Source organism: Alexandromys fortis, unplaced genomic scaffold (assembly GCF_014885135.2).
Source record: "Alexandromys fortis isolate MF-2015 unplaced genomic scaffold, M_Fortis_MF-2015_v1.1 scaffold_161, whole genome shotgun sequence".
Lineage (NCBI taxonomy): Eukaryota > Metazoa > Chordata > Mammalia > Rodentia > Cricetidae > Alexandromys > Alexandromys fortis.
The window spans coordinates 2519198-2545312 of NW_026068073.1; the positions used below are offsets into that span (position 1 = coordinate 2519198).

The 26115-nt window shown below is 45.0% G+C and overlaps 1 protein-coding gene and 1 long non-coding RNA gene across 12 annotated transcripts in view; one reads left to right on the forward strand and one right to left on the reverse strand.

Annotated features, from left to right (window-relative positions):
- The window catches only part of LOC126488055 (zinc finger protein 175-like), a 62028-nt gene that overhangs the window by 13791 nt on the left and 22122 nt on the right, over window positions 1-26115 (reverse strand). For 3 of the 11 annotated variants that reach the window (XM_050121240.1, XM_050121238.1, XM_050121236.1), the window contains exons 3-4: window positions 25856-25982; window positions 18261-24666 (exon numbers count right to left, since the gene is read on the reverse strand). The exons of 3 other annotated variants lie outside the window; for them this stretch is intronic. In XM_050121240.1, the coding sequence (XP_049977197.1) occupies window positions 22697-24666; window positions 25856-25982 (2097 nt within the window). In that variant the 3' untranslated portion in view covers window positions 18261-22696. Of the gene's footprint in view, window positions 1-9103; window positions 9205-18260; window positions 24667-25855; window positions 25983-26115 lie in introns of those variants that run through there. 5 more of the 11 variants (XM_050121237.1, XM_050121239.1, XM_050121242.1 and 2 more) reach the window with 4 other exon arrangements.
- LOC126488082 (uncharacterized) lies at window positions 13386-18830 on the forward strand. Its single transcript, XR_007588578.1, has 4 exons — window positions 13386-13519; window positions 13857-13978; window positions 15785-15838; window positions 18728-18830. It is a non-coding gene; the product is annotated as an uncharacterized lncRNA (long non-coding RNA).

The following is a 26115-nucleotide window of genomic DNA, read 5'->3' on the forward strand; positions in this document are numbered from 1 at the left end:
GAATAAACTGAGAGGTGGTGAAAGTCTCTCCAGGGCTAAGCCACTCTTGAGGGGGGCCGGGGGACGACGACGACGACGAGGACACCGCCCAGCAGGGGCTTTCTCCCTGTTACGAGCTGGGGGACTTCAGCTCCAGGTTCTTTTCGAGTAATATCTATGAGGACTCTGTGCCCTTCTCCCCAGAGAGTGATGAGTAGCCAGACCAAGCAAGAGAATTGTTTTTATGATGATTCTTTACTAGCAACTTCAATATCCAATGCATCAATGGGGGTTACAATCTCAGTAGGCATGGGGGATTGATAATGGGCAATACACAGGCAATTCAATATCACAATTATCAATCCTACTAAACCTAATACATAAAACCAATTCATAACCTTAATCTAACTTATCTTAACCTTAATACAACTCAGCCATTACTTATCTATAACCTTAATACAACTTATCCATTAATTATCTATAACCTTAATACAACTTATCCATTAATTATCTATAAAACACTCCTTAACCTTAGCTTATCCATTATTTCCTAATCTGATCAATTATCCATAAAATATCTCTTAACATTTCACACATTAACATATGTATTAACACATCTATGCTCTTCTCTTAACATCTTATACACACATGAAATAGCATCATACGACCTGATATTCCCTGGCTTAAAAAGGGCTTTTTTGAATTTTTTCAGGCTGGGCTCTTGTCCGCACTGGGGGCTGGGTAGCGAAGATTGACTCTTGACCCTGTAGTCTGCACTCGGGAGATAAGGTCCTGATGTTCCAGGCTGGTATCTGGTAGTGCCTTGGACTCGGCTTTTGGGCGACCGAGTCTCGGGAGACAAGGCTTTTAGTTCTCCACTCTCGAAGATGAAGCTTTGCTCTCGGGATGGCAAAGCGTTCTGTCTGCTCAGAAAACAAAGCTTTGCTTTCGGGATGGCAAAGCATTCTGAAAGGCAGAGTATCTAGTCTGTTCTCGGGAGACAGACCTTCAATGTCCACTCTCATGGAATGAGGATTTGCATTCGGGATGCAAGGTGTTAAATGTCTGTTTTCGGGAGACAAAACTCTGTGCTCGGGAGACAGAGCATTAAATGTTTAGGCAAGGCATTCAGTATTGCTGCTTTTCGGGAGGCAGGCTAGGAGGATCTCTCTTTCCACGGAGGCCTGGTGCCAGAGCCATTGTGAGAAGTGAGATAACTGCCCTGCTTCAGCCACCTCTTTTATGCCAGTTCAAAATTGCCCCTCGTTTGATCCTTCCGATAACCAGGTGTCCTAGGTTATCAGTATCGACTGGCCACAGAAGGGTGGGGGAACCTCTTGTGTGGCAAGATTATTTCGTTACCACGGTTGCTGGGTGCAGCCCCCCACATCTGGCAGGGCCAGATGGGTGTGGCAGCCTTCAAACGGGCAAATGATCTCCCAATATTTCACCTTAGTAATTTTCCATACCCCACACAAGAAGAAATGCTTTTACATTACACCAAGTTACATTCATTCTTATTCTATAAATTTCCTGCTCTATCTACACTACAGATTCCCCTTTATTTATTTATTCGGAGGAATCTGCTTCCATGCTCATTACACTCCCAGATCCCGGATGAGGCGCAAACCACACCCAAACACCTCTTTTCACAGAGAGATCCTTTATTAAACAAGGAAGAAAAGCTAAAGTGGCTCCCTCCTGACTCTGGCAGCAACAGCAGCAAAGAGAAGAGCAGAGGGAGGTCTGCTTTAGAAAAGGCTTTGGTAGCCGGGCGATGGTGGCGCAGCCTTTAATCCCAGCACTCGGGAGGCAGAGGCAGGCGGATCTCTGTGAGTTCGAGACCAGCCTGGTCTACAGAGCTAGTTCCAAAACCCTGTCTCGGAAAAAAAAAAAAAAAAAAGAAAAGAAAAGAAAAAAAAAAAAAAGAAAAGGCTTTGGTGTGGCGGTGAGGACCAGGGAGGAGGGGAAGGGAGCAAGGGAAATGGGAGGGGGTATTTGTTCTGTCTGGGTGGGGGTGGGACAAAGGACTGTCTCTGGATAGGGAGAACAGATGTGGCAAGTGGGCAAATGGCGGTTTATAAAAGTAAAGGGGGGCCTCATTGCGTTATTTACCTCGACTCTTAGCTGTCGGGAACGGTAACCGGGACCCGGTGTCTGCTCTGTCACCCTCGCTTTCTAACCCGTAGCCACCGTGCGTGAGTGCATCTCCATCCACGGTCCAGGCTGGTGTCCAGATCAGCAATGTATGCTGGGAACTCTACTGCCTGGAACATGGTATCTGGCCTGATGGCCAGATGCCAAGTGACAAGACCATTGGGGGAGGAGACGACTCCTTCAACACCTTCAGTGAGACAGGCGCTGGCAAGCATGTGCCCCAGGCAGTGTTCGAAGACCTGGAGCCCACGGTTATTAATGAAGTTCGCACTGGTACCCACATACCTAGATCCCAAATTTGATCTGATGTATGCCAAGCGTGCCCTTGTGTACTGGTATGTGGGTGAGGGCATGGAGGAGGGGGAGTTCTCTGAGGCCCGTGAAGACATGGCTGCCCTGGAGAAGGATTATGAGGAGGTTGGTGTGGATTCTGTTGAAGGAGAGGGTAAGGAAGGAGAGGAATACTGATCTGTTCTTTCAGCCCCTGAATCATGTCAAACTCCCAGAACTTCAGCTTCAACGTTAGCTGACAGTCATTGATGTTTTCGTGTTAACATTGTTCTGTGATCATGTCTTTTCCATGTGTCCCTGTGTGGTTTATTTCCATGATGTCTCAAAGTAAAAGCTTTAAGAAAAAAATAAAAATAAAAAATAAATAAAATAAATAAAAGTAAAGGGGGATGCTCCGTGTTAGGATGAGGTGTTTAATTTTAATTGGGCATGTTAATTAGGTGAGCCAAAAGGAGCTTCTGATCGCTGGACTTCAGTAGGTTGATAACTGGAATTTGGTAGTCGGTCTCAGGAGGAAGGACTGGCCAAATAAAGGAACAGCCCTTGGTGGGTAGCTTTGGGAACGCCATCTAATGGCTTTTAGCAAGGCAGAGGGAATGAGAGGAGGGTGAGACCTGCCAGAGCCACATGCCCCTGTGGGCTAGTGTTCCTTCAACTCTAGCCCTGGCTGGCCAGGACTGTTTTGGATCTTCTGCCCCTGTCCCCCAAATGCTGGGATTATAGGCATGTGCCACCAGACAGTCTTGTTCTTTCCTCTGAGGACAGACTACAGGAATGCGATCAGAGCTTTAAGACCAAAGGGAGCTCCTGCAGCCCCTAAAGCAGTGTCAGGATTGCTAGGAGGGATGGGGCTGGGAGGTGTGTGTATGTAAATGTAGCTGTGGGCACCAGGCCCTCACCCAGTTGTTTGTAAGTGATTTGTTCTTCATGGCATATGGATGGGAGTGGGGTGAGGAGTTCTTGTCCCCATGTGCTTTCAGACTGGGGAAGAAGTTAGCTGAAGAGAGAGCTCTATCCATTCATGCTGCGTGAACACTCCAGCTTGTCTGCCGTAGGTCCCAGGGCTCCTCTAGCCCCTTGCTCACTAAACTAACTGGGTCCCCAGGTTGAACAAGGTGAAACTCCACTTTGTTGTTGGGACCCTGAGAGAATGGGGTAGACATTGTTTACTTCTCCCCAGGGAAGGAATTCTGACATTGCCTATGCATACTGACCGTCCTAATGTACACTTCAGCAAAGTCAGCAGTCCTTAGACCCATTATGGACAAGTTGCTCCTTAGGGAAAATGATCAGCTCAGGTCTGGTATTCCCAGAGGGGCTGGAGGGATGAGGCCAAACACCACCAGAAGACAACTACCAGCTTTACCAAGGTAGCATGGCATTGAGCTACTTTTCACAGTGTCCTTGCCTCTCTGGTGACTTCAGAAACCAATCAGATCAGATTGGGTTCAGGAGGAAAGGAGGAGTCCAATGGGGCCGGTTATGCCCAGATCACAGAGTCCCCAAAATGCCAAGTAGGAGACCAGATCCTGTATGCAAAAACAAAGAACCTTTATTTTTATTTAAGTTCAAACTCAGACTCTCCATGTGTCCAATATATTGGAGTGATCAGAGAGCCCTGAGATCACTTGGGGTGAGGTTTTTATCATAGCAGAGGTTGGGGTGAGGGATTTCTAAGGTTCAGGACCCCTGATTGGCTAACATTTGTCTAGGGGTGTCCTGGTGAAAAGTGATGGGTGTGTGTTGGCAGGTGATCCTGTCTACAATGGTTGGAATGTTAGGAATTTCCTTTGGATGGTCTGTTCCTGGGTGGTGTCTGGGTGGTCTCAATTTGTGGTCTTTTTTGGAACCAGGTATTGTGTTAGGGTAAACTACCAAGACTCAGACCTCTATTGAGCACGCCAAGTCTGAGTCCTGCAGGGTCAAGGACAAAATTAAGAGGTTTGCAATGGAAGGAGTGGTTCTGGAATTGAAAGACCCCCCCAGGGTGGGGAGATTCTCACTCAAGTCTTGGGATAACAGGACCCCCCAGGAACTCACGAGAGACCATCCTTGCTGCAAGCACACGAGGTTATTGACAGGTACCAGTGCACTGGGGCCGAAACTCATAACCCATGCAGGGGAGGAGTTTGACCCCGAGTACCCCGGGGGGGGGGGAAGGGGTAATCCGAAAGGGGTAGGGAGGGTGTCACAGAAAATTCCGAAAATACTAATGATGATCACAAGGGGGCAACTCCCTGTTTCTCAAGATAATACTCAAGATTACAATATAACTTTATCTTCAGCTAGTTCCTGAAACTGAACCGGCTAATCCTAGGTTTCTGATTCTTCTCTCCCTGCTTAGATTTTTGGCTCTATTTCTTCCTGCTGGGGGGTAGGGGCAGTGTGAATTTATCCAGGTCTTTCTTGGTATAATCGTTGCTTATGTATTAATTTCTCGACCAAAAACATCACCATTGAGTCTTGACCTCTTTTATGTTCTTAAAAAAACACAGGTAGAAAGTGAAGGAAAGACCCCCTTTGCTGGGCCAGTTCTACCCAAGCATGCTCACTAGGGTGGACAATCCAATCTAAGCAGTTTTGGCAGTGCATGTCAGTGAGGTGGTCCTACCCAACTTCCCCATCACCTCAACCTACGATGCTAACCTACAGGTGAGTTTTCTTCACCTCCAACTCTACCTCAAAATCTACGGATGTGGCAAAATCTACAGGAAATCTAGGAAAACCTGGAAGCACAAAGCCAAGGATATGGTGCAGGGAGAATATTCTGGTTATCTTGGAACTGGTTCAATTTTTTTATTTTGTGTTTTATATATATTTTTTTCTTTTTTAAATATTTATTTATTTATTGTGTATACAGTGTATAGACATATGCCTGAAGGCCAGAAGAGGGCACCAGATCTCATTACAGATGGTTGTGAGCCACCATGTGGTTGCTGGGAATTGAACTCAGGACCTCTGGAAGAGCAGGCAGTGCTCTTAACCACTGAGCCATCTCTCCAGACCCTGTGTTTTATATTTTAAAGTCTCTCTATGTAACCCTGGCTGTCTTGGAACTCACTATGTAGATCAGGCTGTTTTCTTTCTTTTTTTATTTATTTTTTAAAATAATCTTTTATCATTTTACTACCAATCCCAGTTCCCTCTCCCTTCCCTCCTGACGCTCCCCCCACCTTCCACTCACCACCCCCATTCACCCCTCAGAGAGAGTGAGGCTTCCCATGGGAGTCAGCGACGTCTGGCACATGGCTCTTAGGCTGAGCAAGATGGCTCTCTCAATCAAGCTATCTCTTTCCTTGCTCTCCCTCTCTGTCCTTCCCCATCGCATTCCCTCGTGTTCTCTTCCTGCCTTCCCTTCTTCCCTCCCCCCCTCCTTCTGCTGTTCTCTTCCATATTCCCATTTTCTCAGGAGTTCTTGTGTGTGTGTTCTTCAATAAAGGTCATTTTACTTTCATAAAAAAAAAGAAATGAGATAATTTAAGATATAAGCACTAGCTAGAAATACGCTTGAACCATTGGCCCAATAGTGTTGTAATTAATATAGTTTCTGTGTGATTATTTTGGTCTGGGCAGCTGGGAAATGAACAAGCAGTCTTCGTCTACAGAATCGTACCCAAATGACTGGGGCTGACATGCCTGGCCTGTTACCTACTTAGAGTCCAGGTCATTGTATGCCTGCTCAGAGTTAGGAGGAAAGTAGTTGAGAGCAGGTGTGCCACTCAGTGCTGCCTAGGAAAGTGGCTCTCATTGCTAATACAAAGCTGATTAGCTGGGAGCTAGGCAGGGGACAGAAGTGGGACAGCCAGACAAAGGATGCTGGGAGGAAGAAGGGAGCCATGAGACACACAGAGAACAACAGGATAAAAGTGCTGTGTTGTAAGAAGATATAGCCACATGATAGAGGGTAGATAAGAAATATGGGTTAGTTTAAAATGTAAGAGTTAGCTAGTAACCAGCCTGAGCTATCTACCAAGCACTTATAATTAATAATAAATATATGAATGGCTATTTGGAAGCCAGGTGATGGGACAGAGTCAGTTGACAGACCCAACAAAAAACTCTGCCTACACACATTTAAGGAATAATGAAGCAAGATCCATCACTTCATACACACACACACACACACACACACACCATTAATGAATTCAGGGATAAAAAGAGGGGATAAAAGCATAATACTACAGAGACACAAAATGAAAAAGCTACAAAAAGCAATGTGCACAGGGAAAACTCAGTGAGATCAGAGATAAAAGATGTTCTAAATAAAATATGTATATTAGGAAAAGGAAGCTGTGTGAGCAATATACTAGCCAATCTGACTCACGTCTAGTGTTGACAAAGACGATACAAACAGAAGTCTGTGTGCAATTGGAAAATTTTCTTTGTGCATTTCTACAAACCATCAGAAGGCCATGACTGAGTTTGTCGACTTAGGTAAAGCTTACCAGCATCACGGAGTTGCTATTCCTTAGTATTCACCTGAGAGAGCTAACCCTGTCTCCCATTGCACACACAAAGCAGTGCAGTGTTTACTATGAAGACAAAGCAGGCAACAATGCAGGTGCTGCTGTTACTGTTGAGGGCTGGAAAAGTGAGGCAGACGAGTGATTTCGCTCAACAATTCCTACCTGATGACAGTTCTCACCTGGACAGCAACACCTCTGATCCTGATGACAGTTCTCACCTGGACAGCAACACCTCTGATCCTGATAACAGTTCTCACCTGGACAGCGACGCCTCTGATCCTGATAACAGTTCTCACCTGGATAGCGACGCCTCTGATCCTGATGACAGTTCTCACCTGGACAGCAACACCTCTGATCCTGATGACAGTTCTCACCTGGATAGCAACGCCTCTGATCCTGATGACAGTTCTCACCTGGACAGCAACACCTCTGATCCTGATGACAGTTCTCACCTGGATAGCGACGCCTCTGATCCTGATGACAGTTCTCACCTGACACCTCTGATCCTGATAATAGTTCTCACCTGACACCTCTGATCCTGATAACAGTTCTCACTTTGACAGAGACACCTCTGATGAGCTATAATCGCTCTGAACAGCTTCTTCAAGCTGATTTCTTTTTGTTCTTTCTGGGTGTTTTTTTTTTCTTTCGTTAGTTCTTTTTGTTTGTTTGTTTGTTTTTATGAGACAGGGTTTCTCTGTGTAACCCTGGCTGTCTTGGAACTTGCCCTGAAGTCCAGGCTGGCCTCGAACTCTCAGAGATCTGTCTGCCCCTGTCTCCAAGTACTGGAATTAAAGGCGTGTGTCACAGTGTCCCATTGTGGGTAGAGCAGACAGAAGGCAGCGGGTGCCCTCACTACCTGGTCCTCAGTCTCCTGCTGGTGCCCCTAGTGCCTTTCTTCAGCTCTACAATGCTGGGACACCTTCCCTGCCGAATATATGAGCAGAGTTTGCACATGGACTGAATGCTGTGTTCACTTTGAGTCATTTTTACAAATATAGTAGCTTTGTGCCTATAAGAAGATTAAGCAGAATGACCGTTATTAGGCAACATTATCCCTGTCCATCATTGTGCCGGTCCCTGGAATTTAGTACTCCATGCACTTCTACTTTTTAAGATTCCCTTAATTTATTCTTCAAGCTTTTTAAATTAATTAGTTAACTAGCTAATTTATTTGGGTGTTTCTCCTACATACATGTGTGCACCACATATGTGTTTGGTGCCCACAGAGGTCAGAAGGCAGCATCGAATCCCTTAGAACTGGGGTTATAGATGGCTGTGAGCCTCCACACGGATGCTGGGAATCAAACCCAGGTCCTCTGCAGGAGTAGCCAGTTCTCTCACCTTGGAATCATCTCTTCAGCCCCAAGATATGTATGGGTGTTTTGCCTAGGCATATATCTGTGTACAGTGTGCTTTTGGTGGCCAGAAGAAGGTGTTGAATACCCTTGACCTGGAGTTAAAGCTCGTGAGCCTCCACATAGGTGCTGGAAACTGAACCCAGATCCTCTGAAACAGCAACAAGTGCTCTCAGCCACTGAGCCATCTCTTCAGTACCTATTTTCAAAAATCACATTTAGTTATTTATTTGATGTGTGTGTGTGTGAGAGAGAGAGAGAGAAGGTGGGGGAAGAGAGGGAGAGAGAGAGAGAGAGAGAGAGAGAGAGAGAGAGAGAGAGAGAGAGAGAGAGAGAGAGAGAGTTGGTTTTCTCTTCCTCCTATATGAGTATGAGTTCAGGGATTGAACAAGGTCATCACTTCCTGTGTCTTTACCCACTAAGACATCTCATTGGCCTGTGAATTTTTTCTCTTAAAGCAACCAGAAATTCAAGAAACTTGCAAAAAGCCTAAAGGCTCAAGTATGGGTTGAAAAGGAACACACACACACACACACACACACACATGATTGAGAGGGGCAAGTTAGGCACATACCTGGGAATGGCTGTCATGCTACTTGGAGTACAGTAGTTTTAACTGTGAGACAGATATGGGATTCAGACAATACTACTTTGAAGAAGAGAGTGAGTCAAGAACTCACCAGAGCGCTCTGTGTGGGAGGAGACACAATGTCTGAAAAGTGGCTGTCACCCGGAGACACACAGGGAGGTACTCTGGGGTGGGTCAGAGGTGGGTGAAAAGGGCTTTTCAGTTTAGAGTCACGACTGTCACTTAAATAATTAACTGCAGGGAATAAAGATCTTCACATTTACCAGGCTGGTCTTCCTATTGCACCCAATCTGTGTCATTCTGATGTGGTGCTGGAAGGCTCTGCCGTCAGCAGCCCTGAAGATGCAGAAGCAGCCAGAAGGGCGGGCACTGCGGCACCACTCCTCCTCCTCCACCATGGCTGCTGCGCCACACAGAGAAGCACTGTAGAGCTACACGGGGTAGGATTTGGGGCTGATGACCCCTGGGCCCAGTGACTTTAGCATCACAGGAGAGGGGTCACCAGCATGATATGAACCTGGAGGAGGTGGTATGGTGCACCTGTGTCATCCCAAAACTAAGTATCCTTACAAAATAAAAATAAATATGTAAATACCGTGGAAATCTAATTGCATTTGTAGAGCAAAGTTCTCCACTGCAAAAATAGCAGGAGCCAGAAAGTAATCTCAAAATTCCTAACAGCTGATTATGAGAGTCAGATGGAATGAATGTAATAGTATAATTAGCGCTGCATAGCCAAATTATTATTTCACAACCCATTGATGGTTCTGGAGAGATGGCTCAGGGGTTAAGAATACTGGCTGCTGTTCCAGAGGGCCCAGGTTCTATTCTCAGAACCCACATGGCAGTTCACAACTGTCTTTAACTCCAGTTCTAGGGTGTCTGATGCCCTCTTCTGGCTCCGGGGCACCAGACACACAAATGGTACACAGATATAAAGGCAGGAAGAACACCCACACACATAAAAACAGATAATTGTTTTTTCTAGAGGCAATTGATTAGTCATGAATTGGGAGAGCAAGTCAAAGGGTGGAGGACTTGAGAGCCTAGTCGAGGGTGTGAAAAAGAATGCTGTGTGGCTTTGGGACTGAAACATTGCCTCCTAAAGGGAGGGGGGCTCAAGACCCACTCTCTGAGGTTACATATACCTCTAAGAAGAGACTCTTTAGTGATACTGCTTTCAATAGTTGTCGACCATGCTGAGGGTAGCTGTGAGTGTGTGTGTGTGTGGGGGGGGGTGATGCAGATGCCAAGTCACCAGGCTCCCGTAATTAAGCCAAAGTATCTCATGGGTTTGCAAGCCTAGAATTGGATGCACTTGTTTCTTAGTCTGTCATTGCCCTCTCGATCTGCACTGCCCAGGAAGTCACACAAGAGGCAGAACAATGGGCACACTATGAAGAGCTGAGCAATGCAGTGGCCATCAAACTCTCAGGTTCTGCTTTTAGGTGGGATGGTCAAGGTTATCCGAGGAACACAGAGCCTACAATCTGCTCCTTCCATTGTCTGCAGTTCTCGCTATGAAAAGACCAGCCTAGGACAGCTCTCCTTACTGCTCAAGTCTAAGCTTTCTCCTCTGCTACCAGGTTCTGAGGTTTCTGGCAGAAATTCATGGCAGTAGGCAGGTCCTCTGAGGTTTTACTCTTGCTCTATCTCTGATTTTCTCAGGATTCTGAAGATACATGAGCATGTGGAGGATCCAAATAGAGATGCTAGGTAGCAACCAGATGTGGCATGCTGGGAAAATCTGCAGTTGAATGACTTGGCCTGATCCAGGGGTCTACAAAGATACCAGAAATTCCCGGAAAGTCAATAACCATATTATCACTCACCCCACATTTGCCCATGAAGAGCTGAAGGCCCTACCTGAAGGTCATCATGTAGATACTGCAAGCCATGGAAGCCCCTCCGCCTCCCACTACCTGGCCTAATCCAGCCCCAGTTTTCCTTTTGCTGGAGTTTGCAAGGATGAATGGCTTGATCAGGGTACATATTCCTGTCTTATTAAGTGATCTCTCTGAAATAGAGAATAGGTCGAGATTTTATACCAATAAGCCCTCTAACTTTATAAAAGAATTCCAATATATTACCTAATCTTACAACCTCATCTTCCACGGCATTTACGTGATTCTCACCAACAACTCTCTCGCTGAGGAGCGCAGGTGAATCTGGGACCAGGCTAGGGTACATGCAGATAAAACTTACCAAATAATCACTGCCCACCCAGATGGGGATGAAGTAGTCCCCAACCAGAGCCCCAAATGGAACTAGAACACTCAGTAATTTACAGCAGTAAATTATGAAAAAGTCCAAGAGGTCGTCCAGGACAAACATGAAAACCTGTCTCAACTTCTAGACTGTCTTACAAGAGCTCTCTTACAACATACTAATCTGGAGTCTGAGACCCCTGATGGAAGGCAAGTCCTCGTGACCTACTTCTCCCAGAGTTTCCTGACATTAAGGCCAAACTTAAAAGCCTAGAGAGGGGACCCCTGATGCTACAGGCAGAAGTCTTAGCAGTGGTATTCAAGGTATATAAGAAATGAAAAAGTCTAAAAACAAAAATACCTGTTGTTGGCTGTTAGAGCCCATGGGCCCCAACATAGAAAACTATTTTCCCTAACTGGACTGGTACGGAGCCACAAGGAATAATCAGACACAGCTTATATGGTCATCACGGAAGGGCATCTCAGGCTTCTGGCATCTCAAGCTTCTTCTCTCCTGAAGATCTCAGGATTTATCTTCAAGCATCTCTTAATCCCCCACTCAACCCAGGTGGATACCTCATTATTATTCTCTTTCCAGATCACGTGGCTAGGGACAGCAGTTGCCATTCTGCCATTAAGTCATCAGCTTCAGCCAACACCTCTCCCCACTAAGCACATCCTGGCTATTGTTGAGGCTGTCTGCAGGTCTACATGACCGTCCCAGGTGGGCCTATGGCTTCAGAGCCTGGCTGCCACACCATAAAGAAATATGGGCCTACAGCTGGCTAAGGATTTTCAGTGGGCCATGGCAACTGCCCAGGCTCTTTTCCTCCTAAAGCCCAATAATCTCCAGGTCCCTGCTTCAGATGTGATCAGGAGGTTCACTGGGGCCTGGCCTGCCTGAGCCCTTGTAAACCACCTTAACCATGCCTAAGGTGTCATAAAAAGGGACATTGGGCTGTTGACTCACCCTTATAATATGAGGACATCAGGCCCAGATTGCCATCTAGCCAAACTATTAAGCCTTACCATAGATGACTGAGGGATTAGGGCTCCCTTGGCCCAACTACCACCATCTCTGACATGGAGCCCAGGTACTCATCACAGTATCAGGACAACCCACCTTCTTCCTTCTGGACACGGGTTACCTACTTGGTCCTGACAGAGTTTTGAGGACCCAGTTCCCTTTCTCATTTCCCTATTGTTGGGATAGGGGACAGCCTAAACAACCTCACCAAACCCCACCACTTAGTTGTATCCTTAGGGGTGTCCCATTACCCACTCCTTCATAGTGGTACCAACTTGTCCTGTCCCCTTGCTGAGATGGGAACTTCCTTGCCAAAGTGTCACCCCATATTTCCTTCACTTCCCCCATCTGTTTGACCCAGGTTTGCTGGGACAGTCCTCTCCTCTCATCCAAAGTACACAATCCAACATACCTTTTCCCTTTGCCAGCTTCCCAGCTGGATCCATGAATATAACTGAGACAGTTTTGAAAGAGAATGTCCCCCAAAGAGAGTGGCTGTAGCGTAAAAGGGCCAGCTAAAGGCCCTGACCCTGAACCCGGAGCCAGTAAAAGAAACACACTTTGGCCCAGAAACCAGAACCAAAGAAACATACCCTGACCCTGAAACTACAGCCAAAGAAACATACTTTGGCCCTGGAATCAGGGCCAGTGAAAGAAACATACCCTTGCCCTGAAACTAGAGCCAAAAGGTTAAAGAGGACCAGTGAAAAATACACTTTGTTTCTGAAGCCAGAGCCAAATCTGCCCCTGACCAACTGAACATGAAATGATCGGATCCCTGAGTAGGAAAACCAACCAATTCCTGAGCAGAAAAGAAACTAATCCCTGGGCATGAAATCTAGCCAATCTGAGTTTGTCCAAGGGGATTGAAATCTGACCAATTCCCTCCCTGAAAATCTCCCTGGAAAAACTCTGTCCCTAAGAACCTTATATAAGTTCAGTTAGCAGCTGTCCTTTTCCACCCTGGCAGAGGCAGCCACTCTCCTGGATTCCCAAATAAGTCTCGTGAAAGAGTTTGGGTGAAGACCTTTTGGTGGAGCAGAGAAGAATTTCTGCTGAGAAACTCCCTAATGGAGGGGAACAGAGAAGCAATGTCTTCCCAGAAGACCCCTCTGCTGGGAAACTCCCTAATGGAGGGGAACAGAGAAGCAATGTCTTCCCAGAAGACCCCTCTGCTGGGAAACTTCTTGGGGAGTGCTGCAGAAGTAACAACTTCTTTTCTAGAGCCAGATCAGATTGCTACATTTCTGCAGGGATTTCCCCCTTAGCAGACTATAGCAGAAGAAATAAAAATTTGGGCCAGAGCTGAGAAGAAACAGACATCTCTGCTGGGAAACCCTCTTAGCAGAGTGGAGCAGAGCTCAGCTGTAGTGGCTCTCTGTTGGAGAGGAGCAGGATTGCCACATCCTGTAGGGAGACCATCCCCCACCAGAACCAAGCTTCAGGTAAGTCAGAATACCTTTCCCTTCAGAGCTTTAGGTATCTAGGATACCTTCCCTTCACAGTTTCAGATACAACCTGACTTCCTGACAAGTCAGGATACCTTTCCCTCCAGAGCTGTCACACTTGAAGGTGTAGCCTGACTTCCGACGGTCAGGATACCTTCTCCTCCAGAGCTGTCACACTTGAAGGTGTAGCCTGACTTCTGACAGTCAGGATACCTTTCCGTCCAGAGCTGTCACACTTGCAGTGGTGCTATTAGGAAGCGTGGCTTTGTTGGGGAAGTGTATCTCTGTGAAAGTGGGTTTTGAGGTCTCATATATGCTCAAATCACCTCCACAGCCTCAAACCTCTTCTTCCTGCTGTGAGTCAAGATGTGTGGACTCTCAGCTACTTCTCCAGCACTGTGTCTGTTTGCATGCCACAGTGTCACGCCATGATAATGGACTAAACTTCTGAAAACTGTAAGTCACCCAATTAAATGTTTTTCCTTTATAAGTGTTGCCAAAGTCTTTACAGCAGTAGAAACCCTAACTAAGACAATAGCTTTCTTCCTCCTCTTGCCATCCATTTATAAAATCCTTTCACTCCTGTCCAGAGTAAAAAGTGAGACTTTGTCTACCCACCTGGTTCTGGCTGTTTGGAAAGTTGTGTCTGTTTTGTGCATGTGGGTGGATCTGTGGTTTCTGATGTGTCCATAAGTCTTGTGGCAAATACAGGAGCTGAGTTGTAAATGGGTCAGGCTCAATTGAATGTGTGAATGATCGTGACAACTGAATGTTTTGTTTCTGACTGGTCTCCTTTGAGTGGGTGACATTTCTGTGTTCTGTCTTTATTGGTCGTGTTTTTGTTTCTCCTGCCATTGCCAGTCACCAGCTACCATTGCCAATGCCACCTGTCATGGCTGCTTTGATGGCCAGGGCTCAGAATTTATCTTTGGGCCTTCTCGTCACTGGATTCAGCTTAGCAGGGATTCAAATGTCTTTTGAGTATGGATAATATTAAAATTGTTTTATGCTGTTCTCCTTCATTGGAAAGCTGGCTCTGAGGCTGGGTTATGGCTCTAATTCCTCTAGACCCAAGCATGTTTGTCTAAAGATGTCCTCCAAAATCTCTGTCCCATGTCAGGAAGGCCACCTGACTGTGATAGAGAAAGCAAAGCAAAACGAAACAAATGGATTTAAAGGAACTTGCTTTGAAATGACTGCTCTCAGTAAGAATGACTTGTGTCTTTGGTAAATGGTTAGAAGGAAAATGTGGAAGCTTATGTAAGTCCTGAAGGTCTACGGAAATTCTATAAATGTCTATGGAGGAGAAAGTTTAAGTAACTTCTTAAGTAAGTTCTAAGAAAGTGTCTGAGGATATGAAATGCTAGTGTTTTAAAATAAATAAATGCGAGTTGTACAAGTATAAAAAAGTAATCTGAGGCTGATAGAGGTGGTGTACTTTAATCCCAGCACTCATAAGGCTGGAGTAGGTGGATTTTGTGAGTTCAAGGCCAGCCTAACCTACAGAGTTAGTTTCAGGATAACCATGGCTATATAAAGATACCCTGTCTCAAAAAACAAAACAACAGACAAAAACTGGACAAACAAAAATCCAAGTAATCTAAGGTAATGAAAATGTTTCAGATCCCCCCCCCCATTTTGAAGGTTCAGAGTTTTAATACTGATCAATGGAGTTTAGTTAAGCCAATAAAGCACCAACTACTATTATCAGTCACAAGTTCAAAATTTTAAATTTCCTTCAGTTGTTTTCTAAGTGTAGACTCAAGGGTGTAGACTTCTCATCAGATAAAAATATCTCTAGCCAATCTATATTTTTAGCTCTCACGACAGAGAAAAAGTTCATACTTTTTTTTTTTTCGAGACAGGGTTTCTCTGTGGTTTTTTTTTTTTTGAGCCTGTCCTGGCACTAGCTCTTGTAGACCAGGCTGGTCTTGAACTCACAGAGATCTGCCTGCCTCTGCCTCCCAAGTGCTGGGATTAAAGGCGTTTTTTATCCCAAAACTTCTGTTATTAGGCAAAGCGGTGGCAGCATTAGGTGATTTTTCTACAGTGTGCATTTCAGTATAGACTACAAAAGGCTGTAATATTAATATATTTAAAATTTTGTGTCTTCTTGTGAACAAAAAATTGTCATGTAAGCTCCAGAGAATTGAGAGAGGCATAAGACTTGGATCTACCTCTCACAAGTCAAACAGTCTCCAGATAAGTCAGACTAAATTTCCCTACCTGCCTATTCTTGAAGGTGATCTCTCTCCCCTCTAGGCTTGGGACTTCTTCTCTTCAACTAACAGGACCATGGGCCTGAAAGTTCCAAAGGTAAGATTTTCCTTTATATTCCTAAACTTTAATCTATCCTTAGTCTATGTATATATGTATGTGTGGTTACACACACACACACACACACACACACACACACACACATATAAAATATATATATTTTAGTAGATTTCCACTCAGCTGACAGATCCTAACCAGAAATCAGCTGTGGGCTACAAACTGCTCCAAATGGCTCCAAGCCCTGGACTTGCTGGATGCTGATACAAACCAGTCCAGCCAATGTTATTGCTCCCTGTGTCTTCAGCTGGGTCAGCTAATCAAATGCTTCTGATGAGTGCCCCATTACCTGAATGCCCTCCCGGCCTTTGCCTAGCATCCCATCCTTCCTGGGCCCTGACAACAATGTCCTAATTTCAGCAAGAAGTAGTTACAGAAGAAAGCACATCACCCCTTGTTCTCTACAAAGGACTGGGATGTTAGTTCAAAAGGAAATTCCCTTGCATAGGGGAAAATGGCCACCTATATGCCTATTGTCATACCAGGAAAAGTATCTGTTAAAACCGAATAAACCAAAAACTACCAACAGGTAGATTTATTAGCTCAAATAGTTTTACAACATGATAGGTTGCTTGACTTGCTTTATGCAGGACAAGTTTATTCAGTGGCATTAAGAAAAAAATATTTTTTTCTATTTATTTTTTAATTTTATTTAAAATTGTGTTTTTTAATTTTACATACCAACCACAGTCCCTCCTTCTTCCCCTCCTCTTGCTCCCTCCCACCTTCATTCCACACAATCACTCATCCATTCCTCAGAAAGGGTAAGGCATCCCATGGGGAGTCAATAAAGTCTGGCATATCAAGTTGAGGCAGGACAGAAAGTTGGGAAATCCAAGGGAAAAAAAAACAATAAAAGGCTTGGGCAGTCTTTTTTCTATTTAAACCACTTGAAAACTGTCTTAGGGTTTATATTGCTGTGACCAAAAGCCATGACCCAAGAGAAAGCCGGGGAGGAAAGTGTTTATTTGGCTTACACTTCCCTGTTGCTGCTGTTCATCATTGAAGGATGTCAGGACAGGAACTCAAACAAGGCAGGATCCTGGAGGCAGGAGCTGATGCAGACACTATGGACCGCATGGCTTTTTTCCTGCTACAGCTGAATCAGGAAAACCTCTCTTAAAGGATCTGCAGCATGCCGCCAGCCCCCCCCCCCCACACACACACAAAAAGAGGCTAAACTTTGTTTTTCAGTATCTAGAGTTCCTTTTCAACCTTTTTTATGTTTTTTTATGTGGATTTAGTTGACCACGTGGGCACCAATTTGTAGGGAAAAAAGTCGCTTGTTCTTCCAGGCCACCCAGCTAGCTTAGTCCCCAAAAGTGTCAACCTAAGTGACTATACAAAGGGTCTGTGACTCTTCATGCCATGCAGTTTGCTCTGTCCCACCCTTCACTCCTTCCATGATTCATCTGTGGCTAATGGACTCAGGATAGGGCCAGACTGCACCATTCCTGGGGTTACATCCAACAAAGATCAATCAATGCAAGGTCCACTCCACCTCTTCAGGGAACTGAGAGTAAAACCTAGCCCCTGTCTCATGTGAGCACGGAAAAGGTACGTAAGAGGAAGGCCCTTTCATGACCAATTAGGAGAACTAGCACTGTGTGCATAGTGAGCAAGGAATAAGGTCATAAGTGGGGTCCCAAGGATTGCCAGGGCAGGGCCAGAGGGGACTAGCCAGACTGGCAGAAGACAGTTGGCTTAGGCATACACTGAATTTTAGGGCACATTTGTTACATACAAGGGCTTCTACCTTTGCTTCTCTTCCTTGGATGGACACAGAACCTGACACCCACATCCTGGAGAAGCTAAGAGCCCAGCTGTGCCAGTATCCCAACCTCCCTTGTGCTGTATCTGTGAGCAAGGGACAACCTAACATTCTGGATGGCAGCTACCTTACCTGGGCCCTAAAAAACATCCAGCTCTTAGTGATGATGTTCACCACGAATTAGAACCATGACACCAGATTATCTGCCTAGTGACCTCTCCTGGGACCAGTGTAACCACAGACAGAATTGTCAGACTCTTGTGTGATGTCATGACACTGAGTGCCTGAGGTTGGGAGAGAAAGGGGAACCAGTGCTGCGAACTGAAGGTTGTCTATTTCCTGGAGGTGCAGCTGAGGGGACAGAACAGGGTCCATGTCCTATCCCTCTGCATTTGTGTGTGGAGTGGTAGTGTACACTTCCTTCTCATCTTTACCTAACAATGGGAATTCTCTACTCTTCAAGATGCCATATAGAATCCCCAAATCTATATCTCAAGAGGAGCAGGCTGAGGTAGAAGGGATTCCTGTTGAGCTAAGGAGCCAGTCCTTTTCACCTCAGTCCAGATGGTCACTTTTCACCCTCCATTAACCCTGGAGACAGAGTAACCCTGGTTCATAACTAATGTCACCACATGTAGACGTGTGAGCTGCCAGGTCATCTGTCTCCAGCTGCGTGTCACCCCCCTGGATGACTGCCACCAGAGGCACACACATAAGAACTACACGTTTCAGGCCACTCTGACCCATCTGAGTCGGCCCCAGTCTCAGATCTTTATTAGTCAATAGCTTAAATGATTGTTCTGGGAAACAGAATCGCATGGGCAGCACTCAGAAGACTTCGTGTTTGGCTCAGTTCTCTCCCAAAGTGACCCATTTCTGTACAACTTATCCTGATTCTGGGTTTGTCCACTGGAGAGTCAAAGGTGAGGCTGGATGTTTGTATCACAGATTGTCCCTGTTTCCCATGACCAAGAAACCCAGTGTATTAATGGGCCCCAAGTGTGTGGCAATCTTGTACCAATGGGCAGTTACAACTGATTTCTCCTAAAGAAATGTGCAGTCAATGATCTTGTATTTTATTATGTATGTATATCTTTTAGGTCAATTTCTAAATGGAAGACATAGCTGGATCATGTGTCATTCTGAGAATCATGGCCATGTTGTTCATGATGTGTCAACAATTCTTGATGGATATCAAAGAGGTATGATTCTGCCTATTGAATGCAGTACAAACACTTTGGTTTTGTTGTTTTGCTTTTTATACTGAGGATTAACCATGAGACACCAGTGTTAAGCATAAAACGTGAGAATTCCTTTTTCTGTAGTTGTTTAGTAGTTGGACTTGAGGTTGGGTGACATTTGAGCTGGTGAGATAAAGGGAGGTCTGGAGAACTCTCTCTCTCTCTCTTTCATTCTGATGTTAAGAGAAAGGATTCAGGTTACAGCTAGCAGTTGATCAGCCTCATCTATATCTACAGGGAAACCAGACCACTAGAGCAGATGAAATTGTGGTGGCCATCAAGGTCTGCTTCCTGAGCTGTTTTATCTTCCACCTTGAATGCTGCTCCAAGATGAAGACCTTGTTTGGAGAAGTCAGAGCTGGGTCCTGGGTTCTTAGAGATACACAAGTGAGTCCTCAGCCCTCCCTCAGCAAGTGTTTATTCTGATAGAAGGTTGTAGACAGACACATCCATTATAGACGATAGTGTGCACGGGGGACTAGCTGAGTGATAGGACCACCACTGGAGGTGGGATGAGTGGGCATTCACATTCAGCACAAGTGTCATGGGATGCTTTCATGCCAGAGTCTGCTGAACTGGTGTCACAGCCTAGCCTATGCATAATGAATGTTCTAGTACTACAACCCAGCATGGCCAATGGTCATAATTCCTGCTTTACACATCAGAATTCATGTTGAGTTGTTTACTAGGAAAAGTAATTACTGAGGGTCTGGCGAGGGCCAGGATGGAAAGCAACACGCTGGACATATACCGATAGGCAGTTTACAGTGTTGCACTGAGCATCTTGGGCTGTTTTCACTCTGGCCTCATCTCTGTGATGTCTTCAAGACCAGTAAGACAGCGCTGGGTGCAGGTCTCTCACAGGGCGGACTAAACTGAGAGATATATGCAACAGGAAGGATGAGCTTCTGTGACACTTTCCAGGATGTAGCAGCGCAGGTGTCCTGTGTCATTTCTGGGTGCACATGGTACTTGTCTATGCATCCTTCTAATAGAGACTTTACTTCCTTTATACACCTCCCAACAGAACGTAGGCCAAAGATGAGTACTGGCATTGCTGGGCAGGAATTCCTCTGGAATGCCTAACCCAGTCTAACCCATGGACGTTAGTGAGGAGTTGCCCAACTGTCCACTGCCCCATCACTTCACCCTAAGGCACTAAACTTGCAGGTCTTTCCCACCTCTAACCACCCCTTAGAGTGGCAAATCCACGAGGAACACAACACAGAGGAATAGGCATGGTGGGTGCAGACGAGGGAGAATATTCTGGTTACTTGTTGCTGAAACACAACAAATCAAGGCGAATCTTAATGTTCTACAGTTGCTGTTACCTTTCAAGGTTTATGTTAAGTAAGGGACTTAGGATCATCTGAGTGACTGTGGTATGGTACTAGTTTTCCATACAGTTGATAAGGCTCCCCTAGAATCCCAACCATAGGAATGATGTCCTGGATCAATCTTCATGTCTTTAATGTTAATTTCTGGGCCTCTCTACATTGACTCAGTTGGTTTCTTCTCATAGTATACTGGCCTCAACATGACTTGAATCACTAAATGGCAGAGGAAGACTTCAAGAACAAGCATTCAGATTAGCAATGTTGATGCTCTGCTGCTTTTAGTGTGGCCTCAAACACCATGTTACTTCTGTTATTATTTTACTCATTGAAACTAGGATAAAATCCTATTGAGCTTGGAGATAGTAGGGACAGACTCACCTTTCAACAGGGTAATCAGATTTACATTGTGTACATGTTGCGCGGGAGACAATATATTGAAAGTCTTTTGTAAATATACTATCTGGTCAAGGTAGTAGCACACCCTGTAATCCAAGTACTTGGGAGGTGGAAGCAGAAGACTCAAGATTTCATGGCCATCCTGTGTTATACAGTAAATCAGATTCTAGGCTAGATTCCATGAGGCCCAGTCTTAAAGAAACAGACAAAGCTGAAATAAACAACAAGAAACACATGGTTTAACATAATAGGAAATATTCATGTCTAGAGGGCCTCAGTGAGATAATGAGGGACACAGGTGGTTTGATAAGCATAAAGAATAGACATCTGGTAGGTTAAGAGTTCCATAGGAAGATAACAACATGGGATAAGCTCAATGAAAGGAATTAAAAACATAGGAACCAGAGTGAGGAGAAAGAGGCTCAGGAAATTCAGGAACAGTAAATGAGAAAAAAAAAAAAAGACTAAAGAAAAAACTGGATGGCAATGGTGCATGCCTTTAATCCCAGCACTTGGGAGGCAGAGGCAGGCGGATCTCTGTGAGTTCAAGGTCGGACTAGTCTACAGAGTGAATTCTAGGACAGCTAGGGCTATTACACAGAGAGACCCTGTCTTGACAGACAGACAGAAATGTATCTGGAGGACAGGCAAGCCTTGAGTATATGTGGGCATCCCAGAGCCCTCTACACAACTTTGATTTTCCTAGATTGTTTTAGAATAGTTGGCAAAACAACAGGAACTGATTTTCTCACCATGTTTGAGACCTGAATTTGGAAATCAAGGCACTGACCAAGGGATGGCTAATTTTGGAAACTCCCAAGAAAGTTTTTCTAGCTTCTGTTGCTGACATTCCATGGCTTGGAGATATGTCATGAAAACCCCTGACTCTATAGTACCATCTTTCAAAATTTTTGAGTCTTCATGACTTTCTCAAAGAATGATATTCATCAGATTTAGGACCAAGTCTGACCAAGTATGTCTGTACCTAAGTTACCTCTACAAAGAAGCCATGTCCACAAGGCCACACCCCCGAGGTTCTGGAAGAACCTAAGTTATGGAGGAGCATCACTCACACCAGCACTGGGGAGGCACTAACATGGGTTCATGAACATTCTGAGATCTTGTATCTCTCTCAAATAGCACCCTGAAGGTGATGGTCTCCAGGTCCCTGAGACTGGACGTGGTTGTGAGAATCCTTTGAAAGACCTTGGAAGTCAAAAGTGGTCACTTTGTCTGCTGGCCACCATGCTATGGACAAGTCCAGGAACTATATCCTTCCTAGACAGAGATGAAAAATGTTTTTGACATTTAAAAATATTATCATCCATCCAGGCATAGTGGTGCATATTTTTAATCCCAGTACTTGTGCGGCAGAGGTAGGCGGATCTCTCTGAGTTAGTCTGTATAGTGAGTTCCAGGACAGCCTCAAGTACATAGTGTGACCCTGTCTGAAAAAAAAAAAATGGTATCCCACAATAAACAGAGAAACCATTCATGTAATTTCCAACAAACTTTCCTGTAGTCTAGAAACTTTGTACCATTAACTATAGAAGGTTTACCTCAAATCAGCATTTCTTCATGCAAGGAAACATTTGTGCTTCTTCCTACAAGTTCATTAATACTTTGCTCACATATAATTATTTATATGTTTAAACTATGACCTATGGCTTATATAGTTAGGGTTGTGTATGTATTGTGTGTAGATACCCATGGAATGTATGTGTGTGCCTCTGGTATCCAGAAGACAAAGAATTTACCAACTGAGTGTGATATCTCCCTAGTCCTACTTAGGTCTGTGATAAAATATTTTTTCATGAAAACCAAGAATATTTTGATGAGGGCTATGGATGAGGAACTGACTCTACAATAAATTCTTTTATATGATCAGGTGTCTTGAGGAAGACTGTCTGGTATGAGCACTTGAGTCTACTGAAATGACATGAATTTGAAGGACTCTCTGCATTCACAACACGAATAATGTCTCTTCCCAGTACGGTGTGGAGAGTGCACCAATAGCATCCCACAGCTTCAGTAATGGTAGTATGTATGACCTTGATGATACATCTTTAGTAGATTTCCCATAGACAGAGAGTCATTATAGTTTCTCTGCACTGTGAGTTTGCTCATAGGTGGTCACCTGTGAATTCTGCAGGAAGCCCTTTTCACCTTTGTTATGGACAAAAGGTCTATCCTTACTGTGAATTTTACAGTGTCTATAGAAAGAAGACTTATCACTGAAGGCCCGCCCACATTCAGCACACACATATGGCTTCTCGCCTGTGTGAATTCGTTGATGCTCTTTGAGGTTGGCTTTAGAAGACATGGCCTTCCCACAATCGCTGCATATGTAGGGCTTTTCTCCAGTATGAATTCTCTGATGTGTGCTGAGAACTGACCTATCATTGAAGGCCTTCCCACACTCAGAACACACGTAAGGTTTCTCCCCGGTGTGAATTCGATGATGCACCTTCAGGTGGGATGCTCTCCGGAAGGACTTCCCACAGTCAGAGCACTTGTAGGGCTTCTCACCAGTGTGAGTCTGCTGATGCATTTGCAGGTGAGAGTTTCTTCTGAAGGATTTTCCACAGTCTTCACACTTGAAAGGTCTCTCACCAGTGTGGATTCGGTGGTGCACGTGGAGGTGTGATTTCACACTGTACGATTTCCCACAGTCATGGCATTTGTACGGCTTCTCCCCTGTGTGGACGCGACAGTGCTTCTTCAGATCGGAAGCATAAAGAAACAACTTCCCACAGTCACCGCATGGGTAACACTTGTCCCCAGTGTGAATTCTCTGATGTGTGATGAGAACTGACTTCTGGCTGAAGGCCATTCCACAGTCAGAACACACAAAAGCTCTACCATCAGTGTGAATCTGATGATGTACCTTCAGTTGGGATATTTTCCTGAATGATTCCCCACAGTCAAAGCATTTGTACGGTCCCTCACTGGTGTGGATTCGATGATGGGCAAGCAGGTTGGACTTAATACTGAAAGATTTCCCACAGTCGGGGCATTCATAAGGCTTCTCTCCTGTGTGAAACCGACAATGCTTTGTCAGATCTGATGCACAAACAAACATTTTCCCACAGTCACTGCACGTGTAAGGCTTCTCCCCAGTGTGGATTCTCTGATGGATGGTGAGGACCGACTTTTGGCTGAAGGCTTTCCCACAGTCAGAACATGCGTAAGGTTTTTCACCAGTGTGTGTTCGAAGGTGCACCTTTAGGTGGGATGTATAGCTGAATGACTTCCCACACACATGGCATTCATACCGTTTCTCCTTTGTGTGGACTTCACGGTGCACGTGCAGGCTGGACATACCCCTCAGGGATTTTGCACAGTCAGGACATTCATAAGGTGTCTCTTCTCTATGAGTTTCTGGATGGGAGACCAACTGAGACTTGTGGAGAAAGGTTTTCCCACATGTGTGACAGATGAAAGATGTCTCCATATTGTTGGTTATTTGTTGTTGACAGAAAGCCGACTCATCAGTGAGGACTTTCCCGCACCCAGGATATTCAACTGCTTTGTCTTGAAAAGGAATCCCATGCTCTGTAAGTGGTGGATTGGGAGAAAGACTGTTTCCAAGCTGACTGTCATTGTATGATTTCTCTCTCTGAAGAGGTACTGTACACACACTGTTAGAAGAGCCTTGCGTTAAAAACTGATGAGATCCAATAACATCACTAGCCTGCTCTGTGGCATTGCTTTGATCGTCATTATATGCTTCAAGGTTAGGTTTCAACCTTTTTGCAAATGAGAAACACCTCGGAGGTGCACATTTTGTAGAAATGAGGTGGCGTCCCGAGAGAAGAGATTCTCCAGCTTCTCCAGAGTCCCCATCACTGTCCGTGTTCAGTGGCTTCTGGTTTCGGCAAGCACCAGGGCTGACGGGTAGGACCTGGCTTTGCTGATGTGTCTTCACAGCACTGCTGCCGTCCTGCCACAGTCTCTCCAGAACGGTACAATATGAACCATGTCCTGGGGCTTCACTGGGTGCATCATTCAGAAATGACGCTCTCACAAAAACTGGCTGATGTGGTGTGTCAAGCTGCAATTCACCTGGAGAGAAGAGAAAGCGATGAACAGGCACAGTGAACAGGACGGAGGGGCGATCACATGGAACTGAATCTGAACACTGAGAAATCTGAGTCAGGCAGTAGTCACGCTCATCACGTGGATGACCATGGTAAGATACACTACAATATCCTTTATTACATACCAAACTTCACGAATACAGCACCCATGTGTACTAGGCAACTTTGTATGCACCGGACACACGAACTCAATCCCCAAAATAGCCACATCTACTCTCTTGTTTTATATGTGAGAAATTGGGAGCTATAGTGAGTGAGCAAAATCACTTAGCTGATTTGTGAGAAGAAGATTTGGTTTGGGCAAAGATACCCAGCTCAACATATAAGAGCCCTAGCCATACAGATGTAGTAAATAGGAAGGACTTTGACAAGGCATTGCCGGCAGACAGATAAGACCTAAAGAACAGGCTGCCGAGAAGACTTCATTAGCTCTGGAGAAATACATATTCATGTCCTTTGTCCTTTTTCTCATCTGGTTTTTGGTTAGGTTTCTTTTTCTTTATTATGGTAGTGAGGATTAAAGCAGAGCCTCACCCACGCTAAACACAAGTATTCCACACTGAGCAATAAACCTACACCTTCAAATAGTTATTCTTTATTTTTATAAAAAAATTACACACATACATATATGCACAGAGGAGGTAGGGCTGGACAGATGGTTCAGTGGTTAAGAACACTTGTTGATGGCCCAGATTTGGTTCCCAACACCCACATGGCAACTGAATTACCACTACAGTTCCAAGGAATCTGACACCTTCTGGCTTTCACAGGCACTGCACAACACACGGTGCATAAACAGATAGGAAGGTGAAACACCCGTGCCCATAAAAATCTTAATATATGCCCACACCCGCATTTACACTGTGTGTGTGTGTGTGTGTGTGTGTGTGTGCACTTGCATGTGCTGCACATACCATGGCGTGTGTGTGGAGTTCAAAGGACAGCTTGGGGGAGTCGGCCTTGCCTTTTACCATGCAGGCTCCACGAATCAAACTCACTACTGGCAGCACAAAACAACACATGGAAATATCCAAAGAGGATAGTTTATCAAGATAAAAGGGAAAAATTCATAGAAGACTTGGTATTCCGCTATGTTTGGAAAAGAGAAATACGGAAAGTAGGACCACCCTGGATCCCCAGGTGGCTGTGCTCACCCACTGCCAAGAGGTGGCTGTAGATCTCCAGCATCACGTCCTGATACAGACGTCGCTGGGCGGAGTCCAGGTGCTGCCACTCCTCCTGGCTGAAGTCCACAGTCACATCCTCAAAGGACACCAATCTCTGTAATAACATACTCACTGTGAATTATCACTGACAAATAGGACATGTGTTTCCAGTGACCCCTTCCCTCCAGGTTAAACTTTAAGTGTTCCACAAAATACCTATTTTCCCTTGTATTTGGGACATAAAGAAA